This window comes from Bombus fervidus, chromosome 18, assembly GCF_041682495.2.
Source record: "Bombus fervidus isolate BK054 chromosome 18, iyBomFerv1, whole genome shotgun sequence".
NCBI classification, from domain to species: Eukaryota; Metazoa; Arthropoda; class Insecta; order Hymenoptera; family Apidae; genus Bombus; species Bombus fervidus.
The window spans coordinates 7,080,049-7,107,781 of NC_091534.1; the positions used below are offsets into that span (position 1 = coordinate 7,080,049).

The window sequence follows — 27,733 nt, forward strand, 5'->3', positions numbered from 1 at the left end:
TTTTTTCGCCTGATAAGTCGAGTTTATGGTGTACGAAGAGATATTAGTTAGCTAGCGAGTTCGATCGCTGGGGAAATTTGTAAAACGTGTGAACCGATTAATCGATTAGCTTCCCCGTTATCGTGCAGCTTAAAACGTTAGCAAACAGTTCGAAAAGGATGGAGATAAAAAATTACGCTCGTTCTTCAAGGCTGCCTATTTGCATCCTGAAAGGGTCTACTCTCGTACATCTGATAATTAGTCGAAAACAATCATGGCAGGGGTCATTTTCCTTCGTCGTCGTTAGCGCGATAATTCCGAGCAGTATAAAATATGGAAAATTTGAATGAAATATTTATAATACGATAGAAACGTAAATTGTATATATCGTTTATCGTCGTCGTCGTAGAATATTTAACCGCAAAATCCGTTACGCTTCCTTCGAACGAGGCGAAGAATTTGTACAAAGATGCGTGCAATAGGTGAACGGAAGAAAACCGCCAGAAACTGCAGATAAATTTCTTTATTTCTGTGATGATTTTAAAGAATACAAAGCTAAAGTAGCACAGTGCATTTGCGTATGCGTATACATTTCTTATGTGTAAGTTCGATGTTATTTACAGAATGTGCACAACTCAGGATGTTCATCGACTTTATAATCGAAAGTAAAATATAATATGAATGTATCGAATAAAATTTCAAAGAACATTTACTGCCACAAAAATTGAAAAACCACAGAACGTTTAGAAATTCCTCGATCAAACGTTAGAAGTAACATTTCTTCTTCTTTAATTGACGAACAAAGAATTAGACAATTTGAAGCAACTCGGCGTGTTCGTGATTAATCGTCGAAAGTCAAATAACTAGCATTATGTTGAATATTCAAAAATATAAGATTAATATCGAGAAATGTACTACTGGTAAGGTTTTCTGCATTTTCCCCGATGATCTTTCAGCGTACCTCTGGGACACTTGAAACCACGAAACAAGCGGAACGGACCGATTAGGTGCTTCTTTCTTCGAATCAAACGATCCATCATTTTTCCAACCCGATTAGTTTTCTTATAGGAATTTCCATTCTCCGACGATTCCACGTTATCGACGTCCGTTACCAAGGTATTCATCCCGTTCGTCCGATGCTGATCTTCCGCAGTGTAACGTTTGGGCGATCGATTTCTGATTTCTGACAGTGCAAATAATGGAGAGACGTCCTTTTGCGAAGAGGAGTATTTTTTCAATTTATCGTCGATCGTCTCAGCAGTGGACCACGTTGGCGACAGTTGCGCGACAAGAAGAACGAAAAACATACCGATCGGACACGATACGTGAAATGATCGATTCTTCATGATACCTTTTTGGAAAGTGGATATAACGTTGGAATTTCTGCAAGATTCTTCTTGTAAATTCTGACGCACTGAACAATTTCGCGTAATAGTAGATTCTTATTGTTGTTCGCTATGTAGCCTACGATCAACCGTCGTTAAATTAAAAGTCCACGAGCTACGTAACGAGATGCTTAAGAGGCGGACGATACACAGCGCTGAATAGAAAAATAGACGCACGACCGACCACCGTCGAATGAAGAACGTAATTCAAGCGTTTCGATTTTTGTTTCCAACTTGTAACCGCAATTTTATTTTTGCATATATTCGCAGCTTCCTCTTACTTTACTTCTTTGTCCGAGTATTTCGGATTTCCTTTAATTTTAACTTGGCTAACAGGATGTAGCGGTAAATGGGTGACGATAAGGGAACAAGAAAGAAGAGAAACGAAGAGAAATATGTTTTATGATGTTACTTAAGGAACAATGGATAAAATATACTTGGAGCAAGCTTAGAGGTAGCTTTGTGAACTTGCTTAAAAAATGAAAAACGCGGCAAAAGTCAGATGTCAACTCTCGAGGTCGTATCATCCATTTTTACTTATCAAGACATTTTCACTCGCCACGAGAATAATTGAGATGATCATGTTAGACGATGCCTCGACCTATGTAACACAGATAATACATTTTTTAAACGTTCAAATATTTCTCGATTCATCGGATGTGCCGATGTGGCGTTGATGAGAAAGTACACGAAGAAGAAAAAGCTATAGCAGGGGACTTACTATATAGTTCTGCATCTTCCCAAATGATCCCTCCATTTACCTGCAGGACACTTCCTCAGAGGAGGACCTATTATGTAAAAATTGTCACAATAGTCAGGCTGATCCAACTTGGGTATTTCGAGAATGTATTCGATCCTTATTTCCAGTCTCGTGTAATCTGAAGAATTACGAAGTTAGCAAGCTTCTTACGCGTGTTTTACACGCTACCATTGAAGGATACAATTCTTATGGTGTGTAAATGTTACACAAATTGTCGCGCATAAATTATCCACGTACTGGTGTATTCTTGTTCCAGGGAATCATACGTTGACGATATGATAATCACGAGGAAGATACAAGCGGCGGAAAATGACATGTCGATGAAGCTGTTGCGATCTGTTTAAGAAGTGCGAACCTAAAATGTGCGGCAGAAAGTAAACGACGAGTATATTCGTCGAGCACAGAGTACGCGTGGCTGTTATAGCGTACAATTAAATTGCAACGAAATCGCTGTTTTGCTTTCTAATCTTATTACTATAGTTTACTGCAATTGCTCGAATCGAGCAAAATACTAACTTGCAATTTAAACTGTAAATTTTAACTATTTTTCACGCATGACGAGTATACTCGTCGTAACACGAAACATTGCCATTCCTTCGTCGCGAGTATACTCGTCAAAAATATATTCCCGGTCTGCTTCGTCAGACGTTTATATCCTGCGATCAGGGCAATTTGAGTTGCTAACTTAACGTTCTAATTACGACACGCAGTGTCGTCTCTAATTATTCCACACTATTTCTGTCACACTAACGTTATTAACGCGATCGGTACTTACTATCACGTCAGCGATTATTTCTAATTTCTAAGAAACCGGCAGAAGTCTGTCCGAATAGTTGGAATTGTAAGAGAAGTTTCACCAGTAACCGACTACGATTACGCGAATGATGATCCGATCGACGAAGCGAATGCATTACCAGGTAACTGAAATGAACGACGCACCTGACCTATAAACCGTATATATTCTATCAGAAACGAGATTAGATTCATAAACAGCTGGTTGTCCCATTGCGCGGTCTGCCACATTCGCTTCATTATTTTTCTAACGTACGACTCGATAAACAAGTGATAAAGATAGCGTTGGTAAATAATAAGCGCGTTTTTACGGTCGCAATGAAAAATCGCAGCTTCTCGCTCGCAACGATCCGTTCGTCGAGTTGTTTGGCTCGGGATTATCCTTTATTTCGCGTACTAATCGTCGCACCAACTCTTGCAGAATAATCCGCCACGTCTACACCATTCGTCGATATCATAAAGAATCGCGTTTGCTTGTTTCGCGCCATAAGCAGGTGGTGCAGGTTCTTGGATCGAAATCGGTTGGAATTTATCGCGAACGGCAAATTGAATGGAGGAGACGTCGAGTGTCTTGTATATTCCATTTATTCAAATTGCAACAAGAAACAGAATTCTTATAAGATATAAAATATAGCAAGTACATTCATCGCCTTGCCGATGTGGTCGAATGCAGTTTCTCTTGCTTCGAATTTACCTGCCGGGCACACTGCAACATAGCGAAATTCAGTAACCGTAACAGCATTTTAAGTGCAATTTTAATCAACTTGTGTTTTAATTTTGAGAGTTACTAATTAGTAACAGGGTTTCGTCTTTGTTTCGTTCATCGGTTATTATTATTTTAATTAGTATTCTAATGGTAGAATGTTTAATTGTTGGAAAGAAAAGTTACGTGAGTTAAATAAAGAACACTTGTCTTTCTACCAACTGTAACAAGCGTTTCAGTATATTCGAAAAATAATCAATTCGATAACAGTACGATAGAAAGGAATGTAGTTGCGATGCGCGAATGTTAATCGCAATGAAAATTGCGATTAGGAAATTAGAGCACGGAAAAAGTAAGGAAGATATAAACATTCGAACAGTGAACTTACGGGGTTAAGCATCCCCTTCGAGTCATCACCTGACCAGCTGGACATCTCGGCGGTGCTTTTATAATATCCCGTGCCTCCCCTAGTTCCACATTGTCATCGACAGCCTCGGAATATGTAGAAACCACCAAAAGCTGGATAAGAACGATGACGAAGAGAACGTTGCTTAAACGCATTATTCCTCTGAACAAGTTTGCCATGGCGCTTCTTGGGAGTTGGCTTGTGTTTCTGAATTTGCAGCAGCTGAAATTTCTTATATATTTTTTCCGTTTGAGTTGATCATTTTGGTGACACCAAACCTACGATGCCACGCTATGTCCATAAAATTGGCAACAAATCAATTTCAGTTAGACTAGTTTCAGTTCCTGAATATGTCACTGTAACGTCACTTACCGATAGGAAGAAGGGAAGCAGGCTTTTGAAAATTGAAGTTCGACAAGCGAGGAAAAAATTACGTTCAAGAAATTGGAAATTCGAGTGACGAGATTTCCCTAGTCAGAAGGCTAAGGATCTTTGTTCTTTCTACATTTACGAAACAAGCGAAGGTTTCATACTCAATTTTTGGACAAGAAAATAATCGAGATTGTGATAATCTGATTCATTTCTAACGCGTGCAATGTAACGAGCAATGGAATTAAAGCTGAGAAATTAAAGTTTAAGCGCATACCTACCGAAGCTTGAGAATTAAGGATTCTCTGAAGCTCCAAGCAGCTCTTCGGTTGAACCGAGGCGAATTCCTATTTATAGGTGGTTTTCCAACGCGTTATATCCGAGCAACGCGGAACAATCGCTCGTAAACAATTTTTCAATTCGAAAAAGAGTCGTAAATTCGCGATTACCTCTATCGTTTGCTTGCGACAAACAGCGGCTCATGCTAATATTCGAACGCTCTTCAATACAAAATAATTTTGGGCTTAACGTTGCTGCGAGCTACAAAAGATGAAAATTGTGCGAATCGCAGCTTCTCGCCACTTTCCGCCTTTCCCTCTAACAAATCTAAAAGATTTTTGTATCTTTCGATGATTGCCCACTTCCGCACCAAACGATTTCGATTAAATTTTTAGCATGTATATAGCAGACATAAATCGACAGAACGTATTGTTAAAATTTTTATTACAGAGTCTGATAAATAGACGTGAAAAGCGACCTTCGCCATTTTTTCGCGGCTTGGACCAGTCGCGATCTTTTCAAAACTTCTTTTTACGTCATCCAGTCAACTAACTCTAGCTTCTCAAAGAAACTCGGGTCGTTTGATCCCATATTCCGAAAGTTATTCTATTTCACAGAGTATCCTAACATTAATGCGAGCCGCTGTGTATTCACGCAATATGTCACGTTTTCTCCAAGTGGCAAAGTCTTAAAATATTGGACAAATAGTGTGCGTGTTTACATCGTTTTTCTTGAACATCGTGAGCATTGTCAAATGCTGAAAATTCATCTCGCGTTCTGGAAGATCATTCAATTAAAAATCTTCATATATTTCTTGACCGAAAAGTTCTTTTTAATTTCGTTCGCTGAAGCTTCTGAACGCCCTGTATCGTCGCTTTCATTGCGCATCTGCTCCACGTAGATCCACTCGCGTTACGTTTCTGTGTAGCGAGAAGAGACGATTAACTATGACGATAGTTTGCTTAGCCCTAAAAAGGCAGTTGATGAAACTTCCGCGGATTTTGGTTAACCGCAGAAATCGTTAGATGATCTTCCTGGTAGCAAAATGGTAAAAAGATGTGAATTCTCATACTGAAATATCGAAATCCTTCTCGATCTTTCATGGATACGTATGCGTGGCTTAGCGTAATTGTAACTCGTTCCACATACTCTGTGTCTTATACTTCGACATAGCTGAAACCTAAGCCCAATCGTATCAAAATATTTGTTACTTTTAATATATTGTATATTCCACCTACATACATCTGTAATTCAATCAGGAAACTGAATTGCGCGGTTGTAAAAATGTTCTAAGTAGAGTTTATAACTAAATCATAACAAATTCACTGTTTGCGTTATCTTGTTTATTGCATTCTTTGTAATTCAATCGACAAGGAACAGGATTCTGAATATACAAAATCAATGAGCTAGTAATCGATCAATCAGTAATCAACGTCCTTTGAATCTTGCAACGTCAATGCTCCTCAAGATACAAAGTGACAGTCGATGACCAAAAAGAGAGGGAACAGAAACGCAGATGTTTGTCAATCGAACAAATTTGAAGAATCTTAATGTTAATTGAATATTCTTCTGGAGCCTGCAGCTAGATGTCCATCCGGCTACATGTCTTCGGCTTTGTAACTTTTTTAGTGCGGATTCTAGCAGCTGGGCCAGTGGCTGCAACCTTCCGTGACATCATAGAGATCGCATCAGGTTCAGAATTGGTCGAAGTAACCAAAAACGACTGCGCGAGCAGGAAGATGTAGAGAAGAGCGATCGCGCGTGTTCCACTTATCAGCCAATTCTTCATGGTACTTCCCTGAAATTGATGCACCTGTTGGATGTAAATGCAATTCCTATTAATGATCTCTTTGCAAGATGAGAAAACGACGCGATTGGAGAAATTATCGCCAACTACGAGTTGAGAAAAAGCGTGGAAGAACCTCTCACGAGATAAAATAGCTAATTAGGTAAATTGTGTTGGAAGCATCTATGGTCCAATTGATAATTACACTGTCTGAAAAGGTGCTATATATTCATAAAATTAAGAATTCAGAAAGACGGATCAATCTTAAACATAATACCATTTACTTCTAAGAAGGATAAGATGATGTTTTTGAAAATTGCAGTTTCGTTAAACGGGGACGTAAATTGGGAATTGGAACGAGTTAAATTATCTTATCTAATCGACAGATCTTTGTTCTTTTTATATTCGGAAAATGAAGAAAAATATCAGTCGATAGATATTCCTTGCATTTGTACGTTAGGTTTGAAGTTTCTCTTTGAGGAAGCTCCTCAACTCCTGTTGCGATTCGTTCAAAAATAATCTAATTCGTTTGTTAGTGGCGCAGTGCCATAACGAATAGAATCGTACCTGTAAAGTAGCAATGACGAAATGTTGACTACTAACTCGAGACTAACTAATTTTCAGTGGCAGGCTCCGAGTAACTGTTCGCTTCTATCTATACCAATTTCAATTTATAGGCGGTTTTCGGACACGTTGTGTCCCAGCTACGCGAACCCGTCGCTGATAAACAATTTTCCGACCATGGACAACAGTCACGAATTCCAGATTGCACTAATCGCTTCCTCGCAAATATGTTCGCGCAACTCGCTGCGATTTCTTCCACCCGATGGAATCTTAAAGCATCGCACAAATAGTCCCATTCGTATAAAATGTTTGCTTCTGCGATATTGCTATTTGTTAGAGTATTTTAATATCTTTAATATATTAATATAATAGAATATATAATACATGGTAATATTTTAATATATAATTTAAATATTTATTTATATTATATAATATGTATAAATATATTCTATCCAAAATTATCTAATTATTAAATTAATCTGTTAAATATATCGCGTGTTCTATAAATCGCTGATACGAAACACGTGCTGCCTATGGTCTCCAAATCCACTTAGAGATCCAAGCTCGAAGTTGCAAATATTTTTTAACCTCCTGTTAAACATTTGCGTCTTTTATTCTAAAATTCTAACTCCGACAAGCGCACAAGGAAGCGATTAGCGCAATCTCGAATTCGTGACCGCTGTCCGCGATTTGAAAATCGTTTATCAGCGACTGCTTCGCGTAAATCGGATATAACTTGTTCAAGAATCGCCTATATATAAGTTGAAATTCCTACAGTTACAATCGGACAGTTTCAGTCTCTCGCCTGCTAGTCTCAAGCATCGTTCCACATGTTGTCATTAATATTTCCCAGGTAGGATCCTCTTCATTATTGTAACGCAAGTCTTAGAAATGCATCTATTAAAATAATGAATGATACGAATAACACGAATTACGGTACGACATAGCACGAATATACGCAAATGATAAAACACTTGACTCTCCGTTCTTTCAAATCCGCCCGAAGACTCGGTCGCGTAATTGTACACGTTTTTTAAACCTTCTCTCAGAAATTTCCATCAAAATCTACGTCTAGCGTTCGCAATAAAATTCTGACAAACTCGAACATTTTTATCATCTTGTCTCTTACATTCCTCCTCGCTCGATCGACGATAAACGGAAGTTAAAATACACAGGAGTGGTAACAGACGATATTAAAGTTCGAGACAATGAGTAAAAGAAGTAGAAACGCGAGCAAAAACGCACGTGTTGAATATTACAGATTTGATGACACTGAGAATTACGGAGCAAGTAGTTTCTGTCATCGACCGCATTACGTGCACATAGCTGGCCGCTGAGACATTGTGGTCGTAGTACGAGGCAATGCAAGCACAAAAAGCGTTCTCTAAGTTGCAGCTGAGAAGTTGGATCATCGACCCGTGCCTCTAGTGCCGGCATATTGTGCAGAATTCCACGAAGGATCGCAAACACCGCTCACACGTGTTGCACTTGTCAGCCGGTTCTTCGTGGCGCTTTCTGCAAGTTGATTCACCTGTTGGATGCAATCCCAGATCCTATTAATGCTGTCTTAATAAATAGAACGAGGAAACGAGATGATTGAAGAAGCTGCTGTCGTCGAACGAATTGTGGGACGACCATCCGCGAGACAAAATTTTCACCGCTGCTTTTTTCGCATTAGCTACGTTCCATTCGATCGTTAGAACAGCTCCTAATCTGTTTTAATATATTCACAAAATTAGGAAGCGATAAAGAATGAATGAAATAGCGTGGAACGTGTAAAAAGTTATTGATAAAATGTTTAACAGCGTTGGGGAGACAGCAGCTTTCAGTGAGACGCTATAAGCAGCTGCTAAGTTCCAAGCGGATTTCAATTTTTAGGATGTTCCAGCGCATTATGCCGATCGACTCGCGCTGTTAGTTCAGATTATTTTCTTCTGTCGATGGGATAAATACGATATAAGTTAGATTATCGCTGACGAGTAGCTTCTTCGTCGAGTATCACGAATTACCCTAATTGTCTCCTATTTGACGTTATAATGAGGACGCGTCAGATCTATGTCGCGCTCAAGAGGATTCGCATTTTTTAGCTTGTGGTCACATATCAGCTTGTGGTCCCACTTGAACATTCAATCGCACGATCATAAATATTCTATCGTTGCTTTTTTAAATATTTCCGCGTATATTTAAACACGTTGATAAATTAAACAGGTAAATAAAACAAGTAAATTAAATAGGTTGATAAATCTTGACACGTTAAATGCAACCTTTACTCCCTTTATTATGGACTACATATATATATATAGTACAAATATATATATAAATATAATACTACATAAATATGCACAATCAATAAGCAAGTGAGTAACGTTCACTGCACATCATTCACGAAGCGACGAAAGGCAAACAGAAACAGAGACAGATATAATTCATTTCGCGGAATCTTGAAAGGTAGAAACCTATTAACTGGATAATCGCGAGTTAAAAAACTGCCCTGCAATGTCTACTGAGAAATACTGGACGGTCAGGTGGACATTTTGGTGTGGTAGTGCGCCTCTTCACATAAATAAAGTCTCTGGCAACCGGAACGTTGACTTTGTCCATCCCGTTCTCATGTGACACCACGCCGCTCACAACAGGTTCAGAATTCGATAAAGTTATCGAAAATTGGATGAGAAGGATGGCAAATAAAATACTGGCCATACATGTCGCACTAAAAAGCTTGTTCTTCATGATGCTTTCTGCAGCTTAATTCACCTGCTGAATGCAATTCCAATTCTTGTTAATTATATCTTAATAGAATGGAAATATAATCAGATTGAAGAAGCTACGGTTAATTAGAAATTGCGGGATTTACTGTGTAAGCAGCGTTGCATGAGGAAACGAAACTGTATCGGAAGTCTTAGTTGTAGTTTTTGTTTTTTAATGTCAGCTATGTTGGAAATTTTTATTTCACTGGCATATAATCTGCTACGCTACGTCCATAAAATGAACGATAAATCAATTTCAATTAGAGTAGTTTCACTTCCTAAATATGTCACTGTAACGCCACTTACCGATAGGAAAGAAGGGAAGCAGGCTTTTGAAAATTGGAGTTCGACAAGCGAGGAAAAAATTACGTTCAAGAAATTGGAAATTCGAGTGACGAGATTTCCCTAGTCAGAAGGCTAAGGATATTTGTTCTTTTTACATTTACGAAACAAGCGAAGGTTTCATATTCAATTTTTGGACAAGAAAATAATCGAGATTGTGATAATCTGATTCATTTCTAACGCGTGCAATGTAACGAGCAATGGAATTAAAGCTGAGAAATTAAAGTTTAAGCGCATACCTACCGAAGCTTGAGAATTAAGGATTCTCTGAAGCTCCAAGCAACTCTTCGGTTGAACCTAGGCGAATTCCTATTTATAGGTGGTTTTCCAACGCGTTATATCCGAGCAATGCGGAACAATCGCTCGTAAACAATTTTTCAATTCGAATAAGAGTCGTAAATTCGCGATTACCTCGATCGTTTGTTTACGACAATCAGAGGCTCATATTAATATTCGAACGCTCTTTAATACAAAATAATTTTGGGCTTAACGTTGCTGCGAGCTACAAAAGATGAAAATTGTGCGAATCGCAGCTTCTCGCCACTTTCCGCCTTTCCCTCTAACAAATCTAAAAGATTTTTGTATCTTTCGATGATTGCCCACTTCCGCACCAAACGATTTCGATTAAATTTTTAGCATGTATATAGCAGACATAAATCGACAGAACGTATTGTTAAAATTTTCATTACAGAGTCTGATAAATAGACGTGAAAAGCGACCTTCGCCATTTTTTCGCGGCTCGGACCAGTCGCGATCTTTTCAAAACTTCTTTCTACGTCATCCAGTCAACTAACTCTAGCTTCTCAAAGAAACTCGGGTCGTTTGATCCCTTATTCCGAAAGTTATTCTATTTCACAGAGTACCCTAACATTAATGCGAGCCGCTGTGTATTCACGCAATATGTCACGTTTTCCCCAAGTGGCAAAGTCTTAAAATATTGGACAAATAGTGTGCGTGTTTACATCGTTTTTCTTGAACATCGTGAGCATTGTCAAATACTGAAAATTCATCTCGCGTTCTGGAAGATTATTCAATTAAAAATCTTCATATATTTCTTGACCGAGAAGTTCTTTTTAATTTCGTTCGCTGAAGCTTCTGAACGCTCTGTATCGTCGCTTTCATTGCGCATATGCTCCACGTAGATCCACTCGCGTTACGTTTTTGTGAAGCGAGAAAAGACGATTAACTATGACGATAATTTGCTTAACCCTAAAAAGGGAATTGCGTATTGCAAAGGTTAACAAGTGGTAGCGGTGATTGAATAATCGAGATGTCGATGACGATGAATTTAGGTTCGATAGCGAATACACGGTCAACGGGATGACGATTGCGGTTTGGGACTCGACGTACCTGTTCACTGAACTTGTCGAACTTACCTGATTGAGAGTCAGTGCAAGTGTAACTGCCCTTACATACTCCTCTCCGTACCTCTCTGTGTCCCTCGGGTCAATCTCTGTTTTTAAGGAGAGTTATTTAATTATTTCATACCTCTGTTAGGTACACGTCCCCCCCGTGATCGTGGCTACGTTCAACGACCCGTTATGTCACTCCGAGCCCAAGCCCACTGTCATAAATCTCGGACCATCGTAACTGACCTAACTCATAAACAGCTATTTCTCAGTTTTATTGTTTAAGTACGTCTATAATAAAAAGTCTGGACTAAAGTATTGGGCACCTTCGCAAACATTGTGAAAGAAAGGCCCCGATGTCCTTTCATCTCCGACATAGATATACATACTGCGAGAACGTAGAACAAAGTCAGGAGAAGCGATTCCTACAGAAGCGAATACAAGTAACTGAGCTTCGTTTCATGGCTGAAAAGAAATTCCAATTTATTGTCTATCTTAGCACATTTTACCATTCTGTCCCCGCGCTTGGTTTCTATCACTTGCGGATAATCGTTTCTTCGTATCAGCAGGATACGATGATTCACAGGCAAGAAAACCTAACTATCATTGATAAACAACATAGCCACGAACTGATCGTTACTTTAAACGATTCTTTGCAATGTCGTTCGACCATCGTGCAAACCATTTGACGATCTATGGGTTTGCCCGAGCGTCCAAGGAAACCGCGATCTTCCGTCCAACTAACGCGACGTTTACGTAATTTCAGGTGGCGTGGAGAAGTCGCAGTACGGCCAGCTACCGAAGCAAATACTCAGCAGACACGGTTTCGAGGGCTGTCTGTCGTCGTTGGACCTGAGTGGCGAGAGCACCAATCTCATCTCCGACGCGGTGGTTCCCAGCTCTCTGGTGGAATCTGGCTGCGACATGTACGCCAGCATGCACGCTGGGAAAAAGTGCACGCACGATCTCTGCTCGAATCATGGCACGTGCGTGCAACAATGGAACAGTTACACGTGCGACTGTGACATGACCAGTTTTACTGGGCCGACGTGTAACGAAGGTAAAAACATGCATATTTCATGTACACGGCGGACAAATAACAGGCTGTGTTCTGTGAGGCGGGAACATTTCATAAACATCGCCGTAGGACTCGGACGAAGTTGGCGTTCCGATACTTTCCCATTTTTTCCTTCGTGCGTGAAATATTGGCTTGGCAACTAAGCGATTGCGGGTTTTGTCAATACCATTTAATGGTAAAATCCGCATTCACTTAGTTGCCAACTGTTGGGTGAGTCGATGGAAACCATCGGATGAAATGGCTCTGTTGAAAAATAATATTATTTCGGTAACAGTATTATTATTGTTGTTTGATAATTTAAAGTACGATGTTATTATACAGCGATAAAATACCACCGATAATGGATGGAATGATAATGATAGGAACGTATAAAATAATATTGTTACCAAAGTTTTAACTTACTTTGTAAAGTGAATAGTTTCATTTGTAAGGTAATGAGACTTCAGCAGATATTTTAACTTGAATTTGTTGAATTTGATGTATTGTATGAAGCAGAAGGACAGACGCTTTTATTATCTCTGTGTTTTATACATTGTACAATATTATTAAATGAATATAATAATAGAAATAGTAATGATGATTTGTCATCGAAAAGACATTACTTTTGTATATGTGTCAACTCGAATTTGTCGAGTTCAATGTATAAAACAGGAGAAACGCTTTTATCATCTTTGTCTTTCATACATCAAGTTTGACGAGTTCGAGTTAAAGTACCTGCCAAACTTGTGGCATTTTTGGTACAAATTACCTTTTCCTAGAGAATGTCCAGGTGGATCGACTAATGTTGCAAATATAACAAATATTACATGTATTAATATGAAGGCTATTAAGAAGCTCAAGGTTATCTTAATATCTTACAAGATGTGAGATATTAAGAAACCAAAATGTACTCATCTGGTCATCAGATGCAACATATTCCACTTCAGACATTCTTTGATAAAATCGTTGACGAACGTTGGTAGTTTCTACCGACTCACTCTGTATAAGTTACACAATAAACACGCTCCTTGAAGTTTAAGGAAGCTTTATCCGACGATTCCTATCTACTTCTTTCCCTTTTTCTTTTCTCTTATCAAAAACCGTCGTCTTGGAGATAATAATGTAATGCGTATCGAAATTGTACAGAGCATATTTCCCAATGTAACTGTCTTCGTTGTAACACTCAGCAGACGAGCTGCATCTGCGCCCTTTCCATACAAAATACCATGTTTTATTGAGGAAATGTATTAAAACATTGTATGTAAATTTTGTACGTTCCGAGTATATTTAGCCTAAGCAGAACGACGGTAATCTGTATTAAGAATATCCGATTAGGCGTACATTTTCTAAGGAGTTTGATAAAGGAGTAAAGTAGCTTAGCAGCCCCTTTCTTCGGCGTTTTGTTATTCGAAGGTAGAAAATTGTTGTACGAAATATTTGTTGTTAGAGGCTGCGTGAAGAGGCGAAATAAGTTTCCTCGTTTTACGAGGCGTATCTGATCACTCTAATCTAGAGCACTTACGTTGAGTGGTGTTAACGCTATTACTGTAAACATATATACTTCACGGCCTAGATGTTTTAGAAAAAGATAAGCAACTTAAAAAAATTTCTTGCAATATTGTTATCAACATTGTTTGTTGAAGAGAACGTCATGTTGAAAATTCTGCTTCTATATATATATATATATATATATATATATATATATAAAATGAATGAATGTAGAATATCATGGAATCATCCAGGTATAGTTAATGTAAAATTTGGAAGATCAATGAATGTTAAGAAGCATATATTTAAGTAGAATCACGAGATAAATCTTATTGATAAATTTATTAAATTGGATGATAGGGTAATAGGTCGTGGACTAACAGCAACTATGAGAAATGGGAAATTTTTAGTCATTAATTAAATTCAGAGAAATTCAGAGAGTTAGAAGAATCGAAAGTTATACGTTGAAAGACTACATGTTGTTTGATAGTTGTAAAAGATACTCCTCGTGTCTAACTTTTCATTCAGTTCACTTCGTTGTATTTTAATTTCTTCCAGTGACAAGCCAGTTCGTGTCGATGGCATGATTACTAATGATAGGTACTATAATAAGCAACTGTTATAAATGTACGATAACGTATCTGTGGAAAGTGGAATGAGTTTTTGGTAAAAACGTATCAGGTGAAAAGTTAGCTTCCCCTGTGGTGAATTATCCTTCCATATAATATGATCTCTGTCATTGCGATTCCTTCCTCACAGACTTTTACATTTTAGTGGTTGGTTAGCTCTAACGTTTAATAATTTTCTGTATTTCCTGGGCTTATCGTGCGCAATTGTGTCGTTACAGAAGCAGCAGCTTACGAATTCGGAGCAGGCAGAGGAATTATCACCTACACGTTCCCACCGAATCAGAGGCCGGAGATGAAGAGAGACACGGTGGCCTTGGGCTTTGTAACAAGCGTGAGCGACGCCGTCCTCGTCAGAATAGAATCTGCTTCCAGCAACGACTATCTCGAGATTGAAATTGTTAGTAACGATAGAACAATTCGAGTCGTAGTTCATAAACTGCTTAACAAGTACAAAATTTGGTCACACATGATATTTCGTAAAACCATTACATTGTTAGTGGCTATAGGATAATTTAGATCATAGTTCATAAGCTGCTTAAGGAGTAGAAAATTTGTTCACACGTAGTACTTCGTAAAACTATTAAATTGTTAGTAATTACAGATTAATTTGAGTCATAGTTCTAAGCTGCTTATTAAGAGTACAAAATTTGGTCACACACAGTGTTTCGTGAAACCATTAAATTGTTAATAATTATAGAATAATTTGGAAGTATTGTTACGTCGATCTTCAAGAAAGGAAATTTGTAATTTCACATATAAAGTATATCGTATAAGTATTATTTGTTAATTAACTGATTACGATAGGTGCAAGAATGTATATCGCGTGATTTTACCTGTGAAATCCCAAATTCTCTCATATGTTACATAGTATATGATACAATAATATATGTAATATATTTATAATACTGTATACATATATTACATACATTTATAATACTGTAATATATTTAAATTTAAATAGAATTTTATTATATTGCGTACAATTTTATGTGCGACAATATTTCATGCTGATTATTACTAGAAAGAAAAACGCAAATGGCATTTTTAGATCTAGGTAATGAGATTTGAATGTTAAGTGGCGATGACAGGCAAATTGTGGCTTAATCGCTGTTAAATGCGTAAGCAGGAATATATGCTAAATAGCAGTTTATCTTAAGAGATACGTTTAAAACATAGAAACATGTGGAAATATGTCTAAAGACGTTAATTGCGTTGATTTCAATCTAAGTGATTATGTTTATTATTTATTTAATTAATTCATTACACAATTTAATGGTACCACGTAATTTCTGGAAAAATAACACAAATGATACTCGTCAAACATTGATTAATCGATTAATCTGTATTTGATATCTTTTTTCAATCAATTGATTGATTGTAATTGATATAATCTGTATAAGATATTTAAACAAGTGACGTATAATGTGACCTTCATACTTCAGTGCTCATTAAAATCATCAATACGATTACCAGATGAAAAACAAAGAATGGATTACTAAAAATGTCGAATTACATATTTGATAGAAATTCTATCAAGAAACCTCGATATTCCATGTAAAAATCTACTCTTATCAGATACTAATATTCTTCATTTAAAAAGTATACAATTTAGAAACAAAATTATTACCGTCAAAGACACAATTGTCTCTGCTATCGACCAAATGAGTACGTACAGTGGAAATTAATCAAATTTTAAGCGCAACTAACGTTTGCTCGCACATAGAATTTTGCAAAATCATTATCGACGTTGTTCCACCAATTTGTCCACGAGCTTCTGTACAGATACGGACAACAAAATCGCTGTAACTCTCGAATTTCATATATACCGTTGACATAGATGTTCACAGATTTTTTAGAGATGTTTGGAACAGTTGTTAATTATATTTTTTGTTATCTTGCAGGTGGAAGGAAACGTTTTCGCTGTTTACAATATGGGGACGAACGATCATCCGATCGGTGAGGTCGGTGTGAAAGTGAATGACAACCAGTATCACGTGGTGAGATTCACTAGAACAGGGCCGAACAGCACGCTGCAGGTCGACGATTACAATTTGCAGTCGAATCATCCATCCGGTAAGTAACGATCATTATTTCTTCAGGTTTCGTTAGATGCCACTCTTCTTCAAAGCAATCACAATCGAACACAAAAAAGATTTACGTACTCGTTGAATCGTCATAGTTTCCTCGTGCAGGTTTGATGCTTAGCCTTGCTCAGATTTGGGCAAATTTTGTTTGAAATGAAGATTAAAAAATGGTAATTTGAGATAATGAATTACCTTCAAGTACTTTGCTGCTCTTCTTGTTCTTAAAATAATATGGGGAAAAGTGACTTTATCTTGGGTTAAGAACAGATAAATTCTTGTCAAATAATTTTCTATTTTAGTTAACTATTTGGAAATAAAATAACATATAATTAACTTGAGTTGAATATTAGACATTGTGTTTTTAGTATGTTTAATTGTAAACGATATAGCCAAATTATTTAATTAGTTGCCAACTATTTCAAAATAATATCTACTCAGATAATATTTAAATAATCATTTTTCAAATATTCCATTTAGACAATGCCCAAGCCTGACCCTGCTATAATCTCTGAATTTTTCTATGAATTAGCATGTTTCATAGTGATTTAAATTTAAGAATACACGTCGCCTATGAACAATATGCCTTTGCCAGCAAATAGACACCAATACGTGAAATAATAAAACATCACAATGAAAGTCACGCTTTCATGTCTTATTACTAAATAACACAACAAAATCTGAACAGAAGGAAAGTCACAGGTTTCTCCATTTTGTGTAATTTTATGTAAATTATTTTATCATTTGTAATTTTTAAGCCACTTGTGTATTTTATACACATTTATATAAATTAAAAAATAATAGTACACGTCTGTTGTAAACAAGAAAACTACTCTAACAGTGAGCTACAGTAACAAACCAAACGATCATTTCTCGATGATTCTTCTTTTTTTACTAACAAACAGAACAAGTAAATTTGGAGGAAAGAAAAGTAACACACAGTTCAGTTTCGCCTTGCAACGTTAGAGTACACGACTCGAAACGAAAGTGCTGAAGGTATAGCAACGATATGGTTGCCGGCAAGCAACTGAATGGGACTGTAGTCTTTTGGTGCCTTTTATAAGCTTCCCTCGTACCATTCGCGGTCCCAGAACCGTGGGAAACTAGTGATAGGGTGGTAGGGTGAATGATCCCACGAGTAGCCAGCGTTTTCGTGACCCTCGATGATGAACCGGGTGTCGTGCGTGTCGTGGGAAATTGATTACCATTGTTGAAAATAGTTGAGGAACATCTAACAGGTGGAACATCTAAAGCACTGCTCTTAAAGCTAGTTGAAATTAGTAATAACAGCGCAATTATCTGGATAGGAATGAATAGGAATGAATGAAAGAAGGCGGTTATTCTTTACGACAGGTTGGAAAATGGCGGCTATATATAATTTTGATAATTATAATTAGTTAAAGCTAGTTGAAATTACTAACTTCAGCGTCATTATCTGGATTGGAAGGACTAGGAATGTATGAAGGAAGGCGGTAATATTGTAGGGCAGGGCAGAAAGTGGCGGCAATATATAATTTTGATAATTATAATTAGTTAAAGCTAGTTGAAATTAGTAACTTCAGCGTCATTATCTGGATTGGAAGGACTAGGAATATATGAAGGATGGTGGTTATTTTTTACGACAGGTCAGAAAGTGGCGGCTATAAATGATTTTGATAATTATAATTAGTTAAAGCTAGTTGAAATTAGTAACTTCAGCGTCATTATCTGAATTGGAAGGACTAGGAATGTATGAAGGATGGTGGTTATTTTTAACGGCAGGTCAGAAAGTGGCGGCTATATATAATTTTGATAATTATTATTAGTTAAAGCTAGTTGAAATTAGTAACTTCAGCGTCATTATCTGAATTGGAAGGACTAGGAATGTATGAAGGATGGTGGTTATTTTTAACGGCAGGTCAGAAAGTGGCGGCTATAAATAATTTTGATAATTAGAATTAGTTAAAGCTAGTTGAAATTAGTAACTTCAGTGCAATTATGTGGATAGGAAGGACTAGAAATGTATGAACGAAGGTGGTCATATTTTAGAGCAGGTCAGAAAGTGGCGGCTATATAATTTTGATAATCCTAATTAGTTAAAGCTAGTTGAAATTAGTAACTTCAGCGTCATTATCTGGATTGGAAGGACTAGGAATGTATGAAGGATGGTGGTTATTTCTTACGGCAGGTCAGAAAGTGGCGGCTAAATATAATTTTGATAATTATAATTAGTTAGCACATGTTGAAATTAGTAACTTCAGTGCAATTATGTGGATTGGAAGGACTAGGAATATATGAAGGATGGTGGTTATTTTTCACGACAGGTCAGAAAGTGGCGGCTATAAATGATTTTGATAATTATAATTAGTTAAAGCTAGTTGAAATTAGTAACTTCAGCGTCATTATCTGGATTGGAAGGACTAGGAATGTATGAAGGATGGTGGTTATTTTTTACGACAGGTCAGAAAGTGGCGGCTATATATGATTTTGATAATTATAATTAGTTAAAGCTAGTTGAAATTAGTAACTTCAGCGTCATTATCTGAATTGGAAGGACTACGAATGTATGAAGGATGGTGGTTATTTTTAACGGCAGGTCAGAAAGTGGCGGCTATATATAATTTTGATAATTATAATTAGTTAAAGCTAGTTGAAATTAGTAACTTCAGCGTCATTATCTGGATTGGAAGGACTAGGAATGTATGAAGGATGGTGGTTATTTTTAACGGCAGGTCAGAAAGTGGCGGCAATATATAATTTTGATAATTATAATTAGTTAAAGCTAGTTGAATTTAGTAACTTCAGCGTCATTATCTGGATTGGAAGGACCAGGAATGTATGAAGGAAAGTGGTTATTTTTTACGGCAGGTCAGAAAGTGGCGGCTATAAATAATTTTGATAATTAGAATTAGTTAAAGCTAGTTGAAATTAGTAACTTCAGTGCAATTATGTGGATAGGAAGGACTAGAAATGTATGAACGAAGGTGGTAATATTTTAGAGCAGGTCAGAAAGTGGCGGCTATATAATTTTGATAATCCTAATTAGTTAAAGCTAGTTGAAATTAGTAACTTCAGTGCAATTATGTGGATAGGAAGGAATAGGAATGTATGAAGGATGGTGGTTATTTCTTACGGCAGGTCAGAAAGTGGCGGCTATATATAATTTTGATAATTATAATTAGTTAAAGCTAGTTGAAATTAGTAACTTCAGTGCAATTATGTGGATGGGAAGGACTAGATATGTATGAAGAAAGGTGATAATATTTCAGAGCAGATCAGAAGTGGTGGCTAATAATAATTTTGATAATTAGAATTAGTTAAAGCTAGTTGAAATTAGTAACATCACTGTAATTATGTGGATAGCAATGACTAGAAATGTATGAAGGATGGTGGTTATTTTTACGACAGGTCAGAAAGTGGCGGCTATATATAATCTTGATAATTAGAATTAGTTAAAGCTAGTTGAAATTAGTAACTTCAGTGCAATTATGTGGATAGGAAGGACTAGAAATGTATGAGCGAAGGTGGTAATATTTTAGAGCAGGTCAGAAAGGGGCGGCTATATAATTTTGATAATCCTAATTAGTTAAAGCTAGTTGAAGTTAGTAACTTCAGTGCAATTATGTGGATAGGAAGGACTAGGAATGTATGAAAGGAGGCAGTTATTTTTTACGGCAGGTTAGAAAATGGCAGCTCTATATAATTTTGATAATTAGAATTAGTTAAAGCTAGTTGAAATTAGTAACTTCAGTGCAATTATGTGGATAGGAAGGACTAGAAATGTATGAACGAAGGTGGTAATATTTTAGAGCAGGTCAGAAAGTGACGGCTATAAATAATTTTGATAATTAGTATTAGTTAAAGTTAGTTGAAATTAGTAACTTCACTGTAATTATGTGGATAGGAAGGACTAGATATGTATGAAGGAAGGTGGTAATATTTTAGGGCAGGTCAGAAAGTGGCGGCTAAACATAATTTTGATAATTGTAATTAGTAAAAGCTAGTTGAAATTAGTAACTTCTGCGTCATTATCTGGATTGGAAGGACTAGGAATGTATGAAGGAACGTGGGTATTCTTTACGGCAGGTTAGAAAATGGCGGATAAATATAATTTTGATAATTCGAATTAGTTAAAGCTAGTTGAAATTAGTAACTTCAGCGTCATTATGTGGATTGGAAGGACTAGGAAAGTATGAACGAAGGTGGTTATTCTTTACGGCAGGTTAGAAAATGGCGGCTATATATAATTTTGATAATTAGAATTAGTTAAAGTTAGTTGAAATTAGTAACTTCAGCGTCATTATGTGGATTGGAAGGACTAGGAAAGTATGAAGAAAGGTGGTTATTCTTTACGGCAGGTTAGAAAATGGCGGCTATATATAATTTTGATAATTCGAATTAGTTATAGTAAGTTGAAATTAGTAACTTCAGCGTCATTATCTGGATAGGAAGGACTAGGTATGTATGAAAGGAGGCGGTTATTTTTTACGGCAGGTTAGAAAATGGCGGCTATATATAATTTTGATAATTAGAATTAGTTAATGCTAGTAGAAATTAGTAACTCCAGCGTCATTATCTGGATAGGAAGGACTAGGAATGTATGAAAGGAGGCGGTTATTTTTTACGGCAGGTTAGAAAATGGCAGCTCTATATAATTTTGATAATTAGAATTAGTTAAAGCTAGTTGAAATTAGTAACTTCAGTGCAATTATGTGGATAGGAAGGACTAGAAATGTATGAACGAAGGTGGTAATATTTCAGAGCAGGTCAGAAGTGGTGGCTAATAATAATTTTGATAATTAGAATTAGTTAAAGCTAGTTGAAATTAGTAACATCACTGTAATTATGTGGATAGGAAGGACTAGAAATGTATGAAGGATGGTGGTTATTTTTACGACAGGTCAGAAAGTGGCGGCTATATATAATTTTGATAATTACAATTAGTTAAAGCTAGTTGAAATTAGTAACTTCAGCGCAATTATGTGGATAGGAAGTACCAGGAATGTATGAAGGAAGATGGGTATTTTTAACGGCAGGTTAGAAAATGGCGGCTATACATAATTTTGATAATTGTAATTATTGAAAGCTAGTTGAAATTAGTAACTTCAGCGTCATTATCTGGATTGGAAGGGCTAGGAATGTATGAAGGATGGTGGTTATTTTTTACGACAGGTCAGAAAGTGGCGGCTATACATAATTTTGATAATTATAATTAGTTAAAGCTAGTTGAAATTAGTAACTTCAGCGCAATTATGTGGATAGGAAGGACCAGGAATGTATGATTGAAGACGGTTATTTTTTACGGCAGGTTAGAAAATGGCGGCCATATATAATTTTGATGATTAGAATTAGTTAAAGCTAGTTGAAATTAGTAACTTCAGTGCAATTATGTGGATAGGAAGGACTAGAAATGTATGAACGAAGGTGGTAATATTTTAGAGCAGGTCAGAAAGTGACGGCTATAAATAATTTTGATAATTAGTATTAGTTAAAGTTAATTGAACTTAGTAACTTCACTGTAATTATGTGGATAGGAAGGACTAGATATGTATGAAGGAAGGTGGTAATATTTTAGGGCAGGTCAGAAAGTGGCGGCTAAACATAATTTTGATAATTGTAATTAGTAAAAGCTAGTTGAAATTAGTAACTTCAGCGTCATTATCTGGATTGGAAGGACTAGGAATGTATGAACGAAGGTGGTTATTCTTTACGGCAGGTTAGAAAATGGCGGCTATATATAATTTTGATAATTAGAATTAGTTAAAGTTAGTTGAAATTAGTAACTTCAGCGTCATTATGTGGATTGGAAGGACTAGGAAAGTATGAAGAAAGGTGGTTATTCTTTACGGCAGGTTAGAAAATGGCGGCTATATATAATTTTGATAATTAGAGTTAGTTAAAGCTAGTTGAAATTAGTAACTTCAGCGCAATTATGTGGTTAGGAAGTACCAGGAATGTATGAAGGAAGATGGGTATTTTTAACGACAGGTCAAAAAGTGGCGACTATAAATAATTTTGATAATTCTAATTAGTTAAAGCTAGCTGAAATTAGTAACTTCAGCGTTATTATCTGGATTGGAAGGACTAGGAATGTATGAAGGAACGTGGGTATTCTTTACGGCAGGTTAGAAAATGGCGGATAAATATAATTTTGATATTTCGAATTACTTATAGCTAGTTGAAATTAGTAACTTCAGCGTCATTATGTGGATTGGAAGGACTAGGAAAGTATGAAGGAAGGTGGTTATTCTTTTCGGCAGGTTAGAAAATGGCGGCTATATATAATTTTGATAATTAGAATTAGTTATAGTTAGTTGAAATTAGTAACTTCAGCGCAATTATGTGGATAGGAAGTACCAGGAATGTATGAAGGAAGATGGGTATTTTTAACGGCAGGTCAGAAAGTGGCGGCTATAAATAATTTTGATAATTAGAATTAGTTAAACATATTTAAAATTAGTAACTTCAGTGCAATTATGTGGATAGGAAGGACTAGAAATGTATGAACGAAGGTGGTAATATTTTAGAGCAGGTCAGAAAGTGACGGCTATATATAATTTTGATAATTAGTATTAGTTAAAGCTAGTTGAAATTAGTAACTTCACTGTAATTATGCGGATAGGAAGGACTAGATATGTATGAAGGAAGGTGGTAATATTTTAGAGCAGGTCAGAAAGTGACGGCTATAAATAATTTTGATAATTAGAGTTAGTTAAAGCTAGTTGAAATTAGTAACTTCACTGCAATTATGTGGATAGGAAGGACTAGGAATGTATGAAAGAAGGCGGTTATTTATTACGGCAGGTTAGAAAATGGCGGCCATATATAATTTTGATGATTATAATTAGTTAATGCTAGTAGAAATTAGTAACTTCTGCGCAATTATGTGCATAGGAAGGACTAGGAATGTATGAACGGAGACGGTTATTCTTTACGGCAGGTTAGAAAATGGCGGCTATATATAATTTTGATAATTAGAATTAGTTAAAGCTAGTTGAAATTAGTAACTTCAGCGCAATTATGTGGATAGGAAGGACCAGGAATGTATGAAAGAAGGCGGTTATTTATTACGGCAGGTTAGAAAATGGCGGCCATATATAATTTTGATGATTATAATTAGTTAATGCTAGTAGAAATTAGTAACTTCAGCGTCATTATCTGGATAGGAAGGACTAGGAATGTATGAAAGGATGCGGTTATTTTTTACGGCAGGTTAGAAAATGGCAGCTCTATATAATTTTGATAATTAGAATTAGTTAAAGCTAGTTGAAATTAGTAACTTCAGTGCAATTATGTGGATAGGAAGGACTAGAAATGTATGAACGAAGGTGGTAATATTTTAGAGCAGGTCAGAATGTGACGGCTATAAATAATTTTGATAATTAGTATTAGTTATAGCTAGTTGAAATTAGTAACTTCACTGTAATTATGTGGATAGGAAGGACTAGATATGTATGAAGGAAGGTGGTAATATTTTAGGGCAGGTCAGAAAGTGGCGGCTAAACATAATTTTGATAATTGTAATTAGTAAAAGCTAGTTGAAATTAGTAACTTCAGCGTCATTATCTGGATTGGAAGGACTAGGAATGTATGAAGGAACGTGGGTATTCTTTACGGCAGGTTAGAAAATGGCGGATAAATATAATTTTGATAATTACAATTAGTTAAAGCTAGTTGAAATTAGTAACTTCAGCGCAATTATGTGGATAGGAAGTACCAGGAATGTATGAAGGAAGATGGTTATTCTTTACGGCAGGTTAGAAAATGGCGGCTAAATATAATTTTGATAATTAGAATTAGTTAAAGCTAATTGAAATTAGTAACATCACTGTAATTATGTGGATAGGAAGGACTAGAAATGTATGAAGGATGGTGGTTATTTTTACGACAGGTCAGAAAGTGGCGGCTATACATAATTTTGATAATTATAATTAGTTAAAGCTAGTTGAAATTAGTAACTTCAGCGTCATTATCTGGATTGGAAGGACTAGGAATGTATGAAGGAACGTGGGTATTTTTAACGGCAGGTCAAAAAGTGGCGGCTATATATTATTTTGATAATTGTAATTAGTTAAAGCTAGTTAAAATTAGTAACTTCAGCGTCATTATCTGAATTGGAAGGACTAGGAATGTATGAAGGAAGGTGGTTATTCTTTACGGCAGGTCAGAAAATGGCGGCTAGCTATAATTATGATAATTAGAATTAGTTAAAGCTAATTGAAATTAGTAACTTCAGCGCAATTATGTGGATAGGAAGTACCAGGAATGTATGAAGGAAGATGGGTATTTCTTACGGCAGGTTAGAAAATGGCGGCTATATATAATTTTGATAATTCGAATTAGTTATAGTAAGTTGAAATTAGTAACTTCAGCGTCATTATCTGGATAGGAAGGACTAGAAATGTATGAAGGATGGTGGTTATTTTTACGACAGGTCAGAAAGTGGCGGCTATATATAATTTTGATAATTACAATTAGTTAAAGCTAGTTGAAATTAGTAACTTCAGCGCAATTATGTGGATAGGAAGTACCAGGAATGTATGAAGGAAGATGGGTATTTTTAACGACAGGTCAAAAAGTGGCGACTATATATAATTTTGATAATTCTAGTTAGTTAAAGCTAGCTGAAATTAGTAACATCAGCGTTATTATCTGGATTGGAAGGACTAGGAATGTATGAAGGAAGGTTGGTATTCTTTACGGCAGGTTAGAAAATGGCGGCTATACATAATTTTGATAATTTGAATTAGTTAAAGCTAGTTGAAATTAGTAACTTCAGTGCAATTATGTGGATAGGAAGGACTAGAAATGTATGAACGAAGGTGGTAATATTTTAGAGCAAGTCAGAAGTGGTGGCTAATAATAATTTTGATAATTAGAATTAGTTAAAGCTAGTTGAAATTAGTAACTTCAGCGTCATTATGTGGATTGGAAGGACTAGGAAAGTATGAAGAAAGGTGGTTATTCTTTACGGCAGGTTAGAAAATGGCGGCTATATATAATTTTGATAATTCGAATTAGTTATAGTAAGTTGAAATTAGTAACTTCAGCGTCATTATCTGGATAGGAAGGACTAGGTATGTATGAAAGGAGGCGGTTATTTTTTACGGCAGGTTAGAAAATGGCGGCTATATATAATTTTGATAATTAGAATTAGTTAATGCTAGTAGAAATTAGTAACTTCAGCGTCATTATCTGGATAGGAAGGACTAGGAATGTATGAAAGGAGGCGGTTATTTTTTACGGCAGGTTAGAAAATGGCAGCTCTATATAATTTTGATAATTAGAATTAGTTAAAGCTAGTTGAAATTAGTAACTTCAGTGCAATTATGTTGATAGGAAGGACTAGAAATGTATGAACGAAGGTGGTAATATTTCAGAGCAGGTCAGAAAGTGGCGGCTAGCTATAATTATGATAATTAGAATTAGTTAAAGCTAATTGAAATTAGTAACTTCAGCGTCATTATCTGGATTGGAAGGACTAGGAATGTATGAAGGAACGTGGGTATTCTTTACGGCAGGTTAGAAAATGGCGGATAAATATAATTTTGATAATTCGAATTAGTTAAAGCTAGTTGAAATTAGTAACTTCAGCGTCATTATGTGGATTGGAAGGACTAGGAAAGTATGAAGGAAGGTGGTTATTCTTTACGGCAGGTTAGAAAATGGCGGCTATATATAATTTTGATAATTAGAATTAGTTAATGCTAGTAGAAATTAGTAACTTCAGCGTCATTATCTGGATAGGAAGGACTAGGAATGTATGAAAGGAGGCGGTTATTTTTTACGGCAGGTTAGAAAATGGCAGCTCTATATAATTTTGATAATTAGAATTAGTTAAAGCTAGTTGAAATTAGTAACTTCAGTGCAATTATGTGGATAGGAAGGACTAGAAATGTATGAACGAAGGTGGTAATATTTTAGAGCAGGTCAGAAAGTGACGGCTATAAATAATTTTGATAATTAGTATTAGTTATAGCTAGTTGAAATTAGTAACTTCACTGTAATTATATGGATAGGAAGGACTAGATATGTATGAAGGAAGGTGGTAATATTTTAGGGCAGGTCAGAAAGTGGCGGCTAAGCATAATTTTGATAATTGTAATTAGTAAAAGCTAGTTGAAATTAGTAACTTCAGCGTCATTATCTGGATTGGAAGGACTAGGAATGTATGAAGGAACGTGGGTATTCTTTACGGCAGGTTAGAAAATGGCGGATAAATATAATTTTGATATTTCGAATTAGTTAAAGCTAGTTGAAATTAGTAACTTCAGCGTCATTATGTGGATTGGAAGGACTAGGAAAGTATGAAGAAAGGTGGTTATTCTTTACGACAGGTTAGAAAATGGCGGCTATATATAATTTTGATAATTCGAATTAGTTATAGTAAGTTGAAATTAGTAACTTCAGCGTCATTATCTGGATAGGAAGGACTAGGTATGTATGAAAGGAGGCGGTTATTTTTTACGGCAGGTTAGAAAATGGCGGCTATATATAATTTTGATAATTAGAATTAGTTAATGCTAGTAGAAATTAGTAACTTCAGCGTCATTATCTGGATAGGAAGGACTAGGAATGTATGAAAGGAGGCGGTTATTTTTTACGGCAGGTTAGAAAATGGCAGCTCTATATAATTTTGATAATTAGAATTAGTTAAAGCTAGTTGAAATTAGTAACTTCAGTGCAATTATGTTGATAGGAAGGACTAGAAATGTATGAACGAAGGTGGTAATATTTTAGAGCAGGTCAGAAAGTGACGGCTATAAATAATTTTGATAATTAGTATTAGTTATAGCTAGTTGAAATTAGTAACTTCACTGTAATTATGTGGATAGGAAGGACTAGATATGTATGAAGGAAGGTGGTAATATTTTAGGGCAGGTCAGAAAGTGGCGGCTAAGCATAATTTTGATAATTGTAATTAGTAAAAGCTAGTTGAAATTAGTAACTTCAGCGTCATTATGTGGATTGGAAGGACTAGGAAAGTATGAAGAAAGGTGGTTATTCTTTACGGCAGGTTAGAAAATGGCGGCTATAT

The 27,733-nt window shown here is 36.0% G+C and overlaps 2 protein-coding genes and 1 long non-coding RNA gene across 11 annotated transcripts in view; 1 reads left to right on the top strand and 2 right to left on the bottom strand.

Annotated features, from left to right (window-relative positions):
• Positions 1–27,733, top strand: part of Nrx-1 (neurexin 1) — a 661,903-nt gene that overhangs the window by 560,475 nt on the left and 73,695 nt on the right. For all 9 annotated transcript variants that reach the window (XM_072020892.1, XM_072020888.1, XM_072020889.1 and 6 more), the window contains 3 exons: positions 12,228–12,521; positions 14,854–15,032; positions 16,537–16,708. In XM_072020892.1, the coding sequence (XP_071876993.1) occupies positions 12,228–12,521; positions 14,854–15,032; positions 16,537–16,708 (645 nt within the window). The remainder of the gene's footprint in view (positions 1–12,227; positions 12,522–14,853; positions 15,033–16,536; positions 16,709–27,733) is intronic.
• Positions 3,488–4,774, bottom strand: LOC141445935 (uncharacterized). The gene is made up of 3 exons (XM_074112147.1): positions 4,676–4,774; positions 4,008–4,232; positions 3,488–3,622 (listed from the first exon to the last, which is right to left on the bottom strand). Exons 2-3 carry the CDS (start codon positions 4,202–4,204, stop codon positions 3,607–3,609), a joined length of 213 nt encoding a protein of 70 aa, XP_073968248.1. The 5' UTR covers positions 4,205–4,232; positions 4,676–4,774; the 3' UTR covers positions 3,488–3,606.
• LOC139996365 (uncharacterized) lies at positions 6,002–7,249 on the bottom strand. The gene is made up of 2 exons (XR_011802216.1): positions 7,027–7,249; positions 6,002–6,486 (listed from the first exon to the last, which is right to left on the bottom strand). It is a non-coding gene; the product is annotated as an uncharacterized lncRNA (long non-coding RNA).

Bases quoted from the DNA above. Each gene is read 5' to 3' on its own strand.
- LOC141445935 (XM_074112147.1), bottom strand. From the start codon at position 4,204: ATGGCAAACTTGTTCAGAGGAATAATGCGTTTAAGCAACGTTCTCTTC.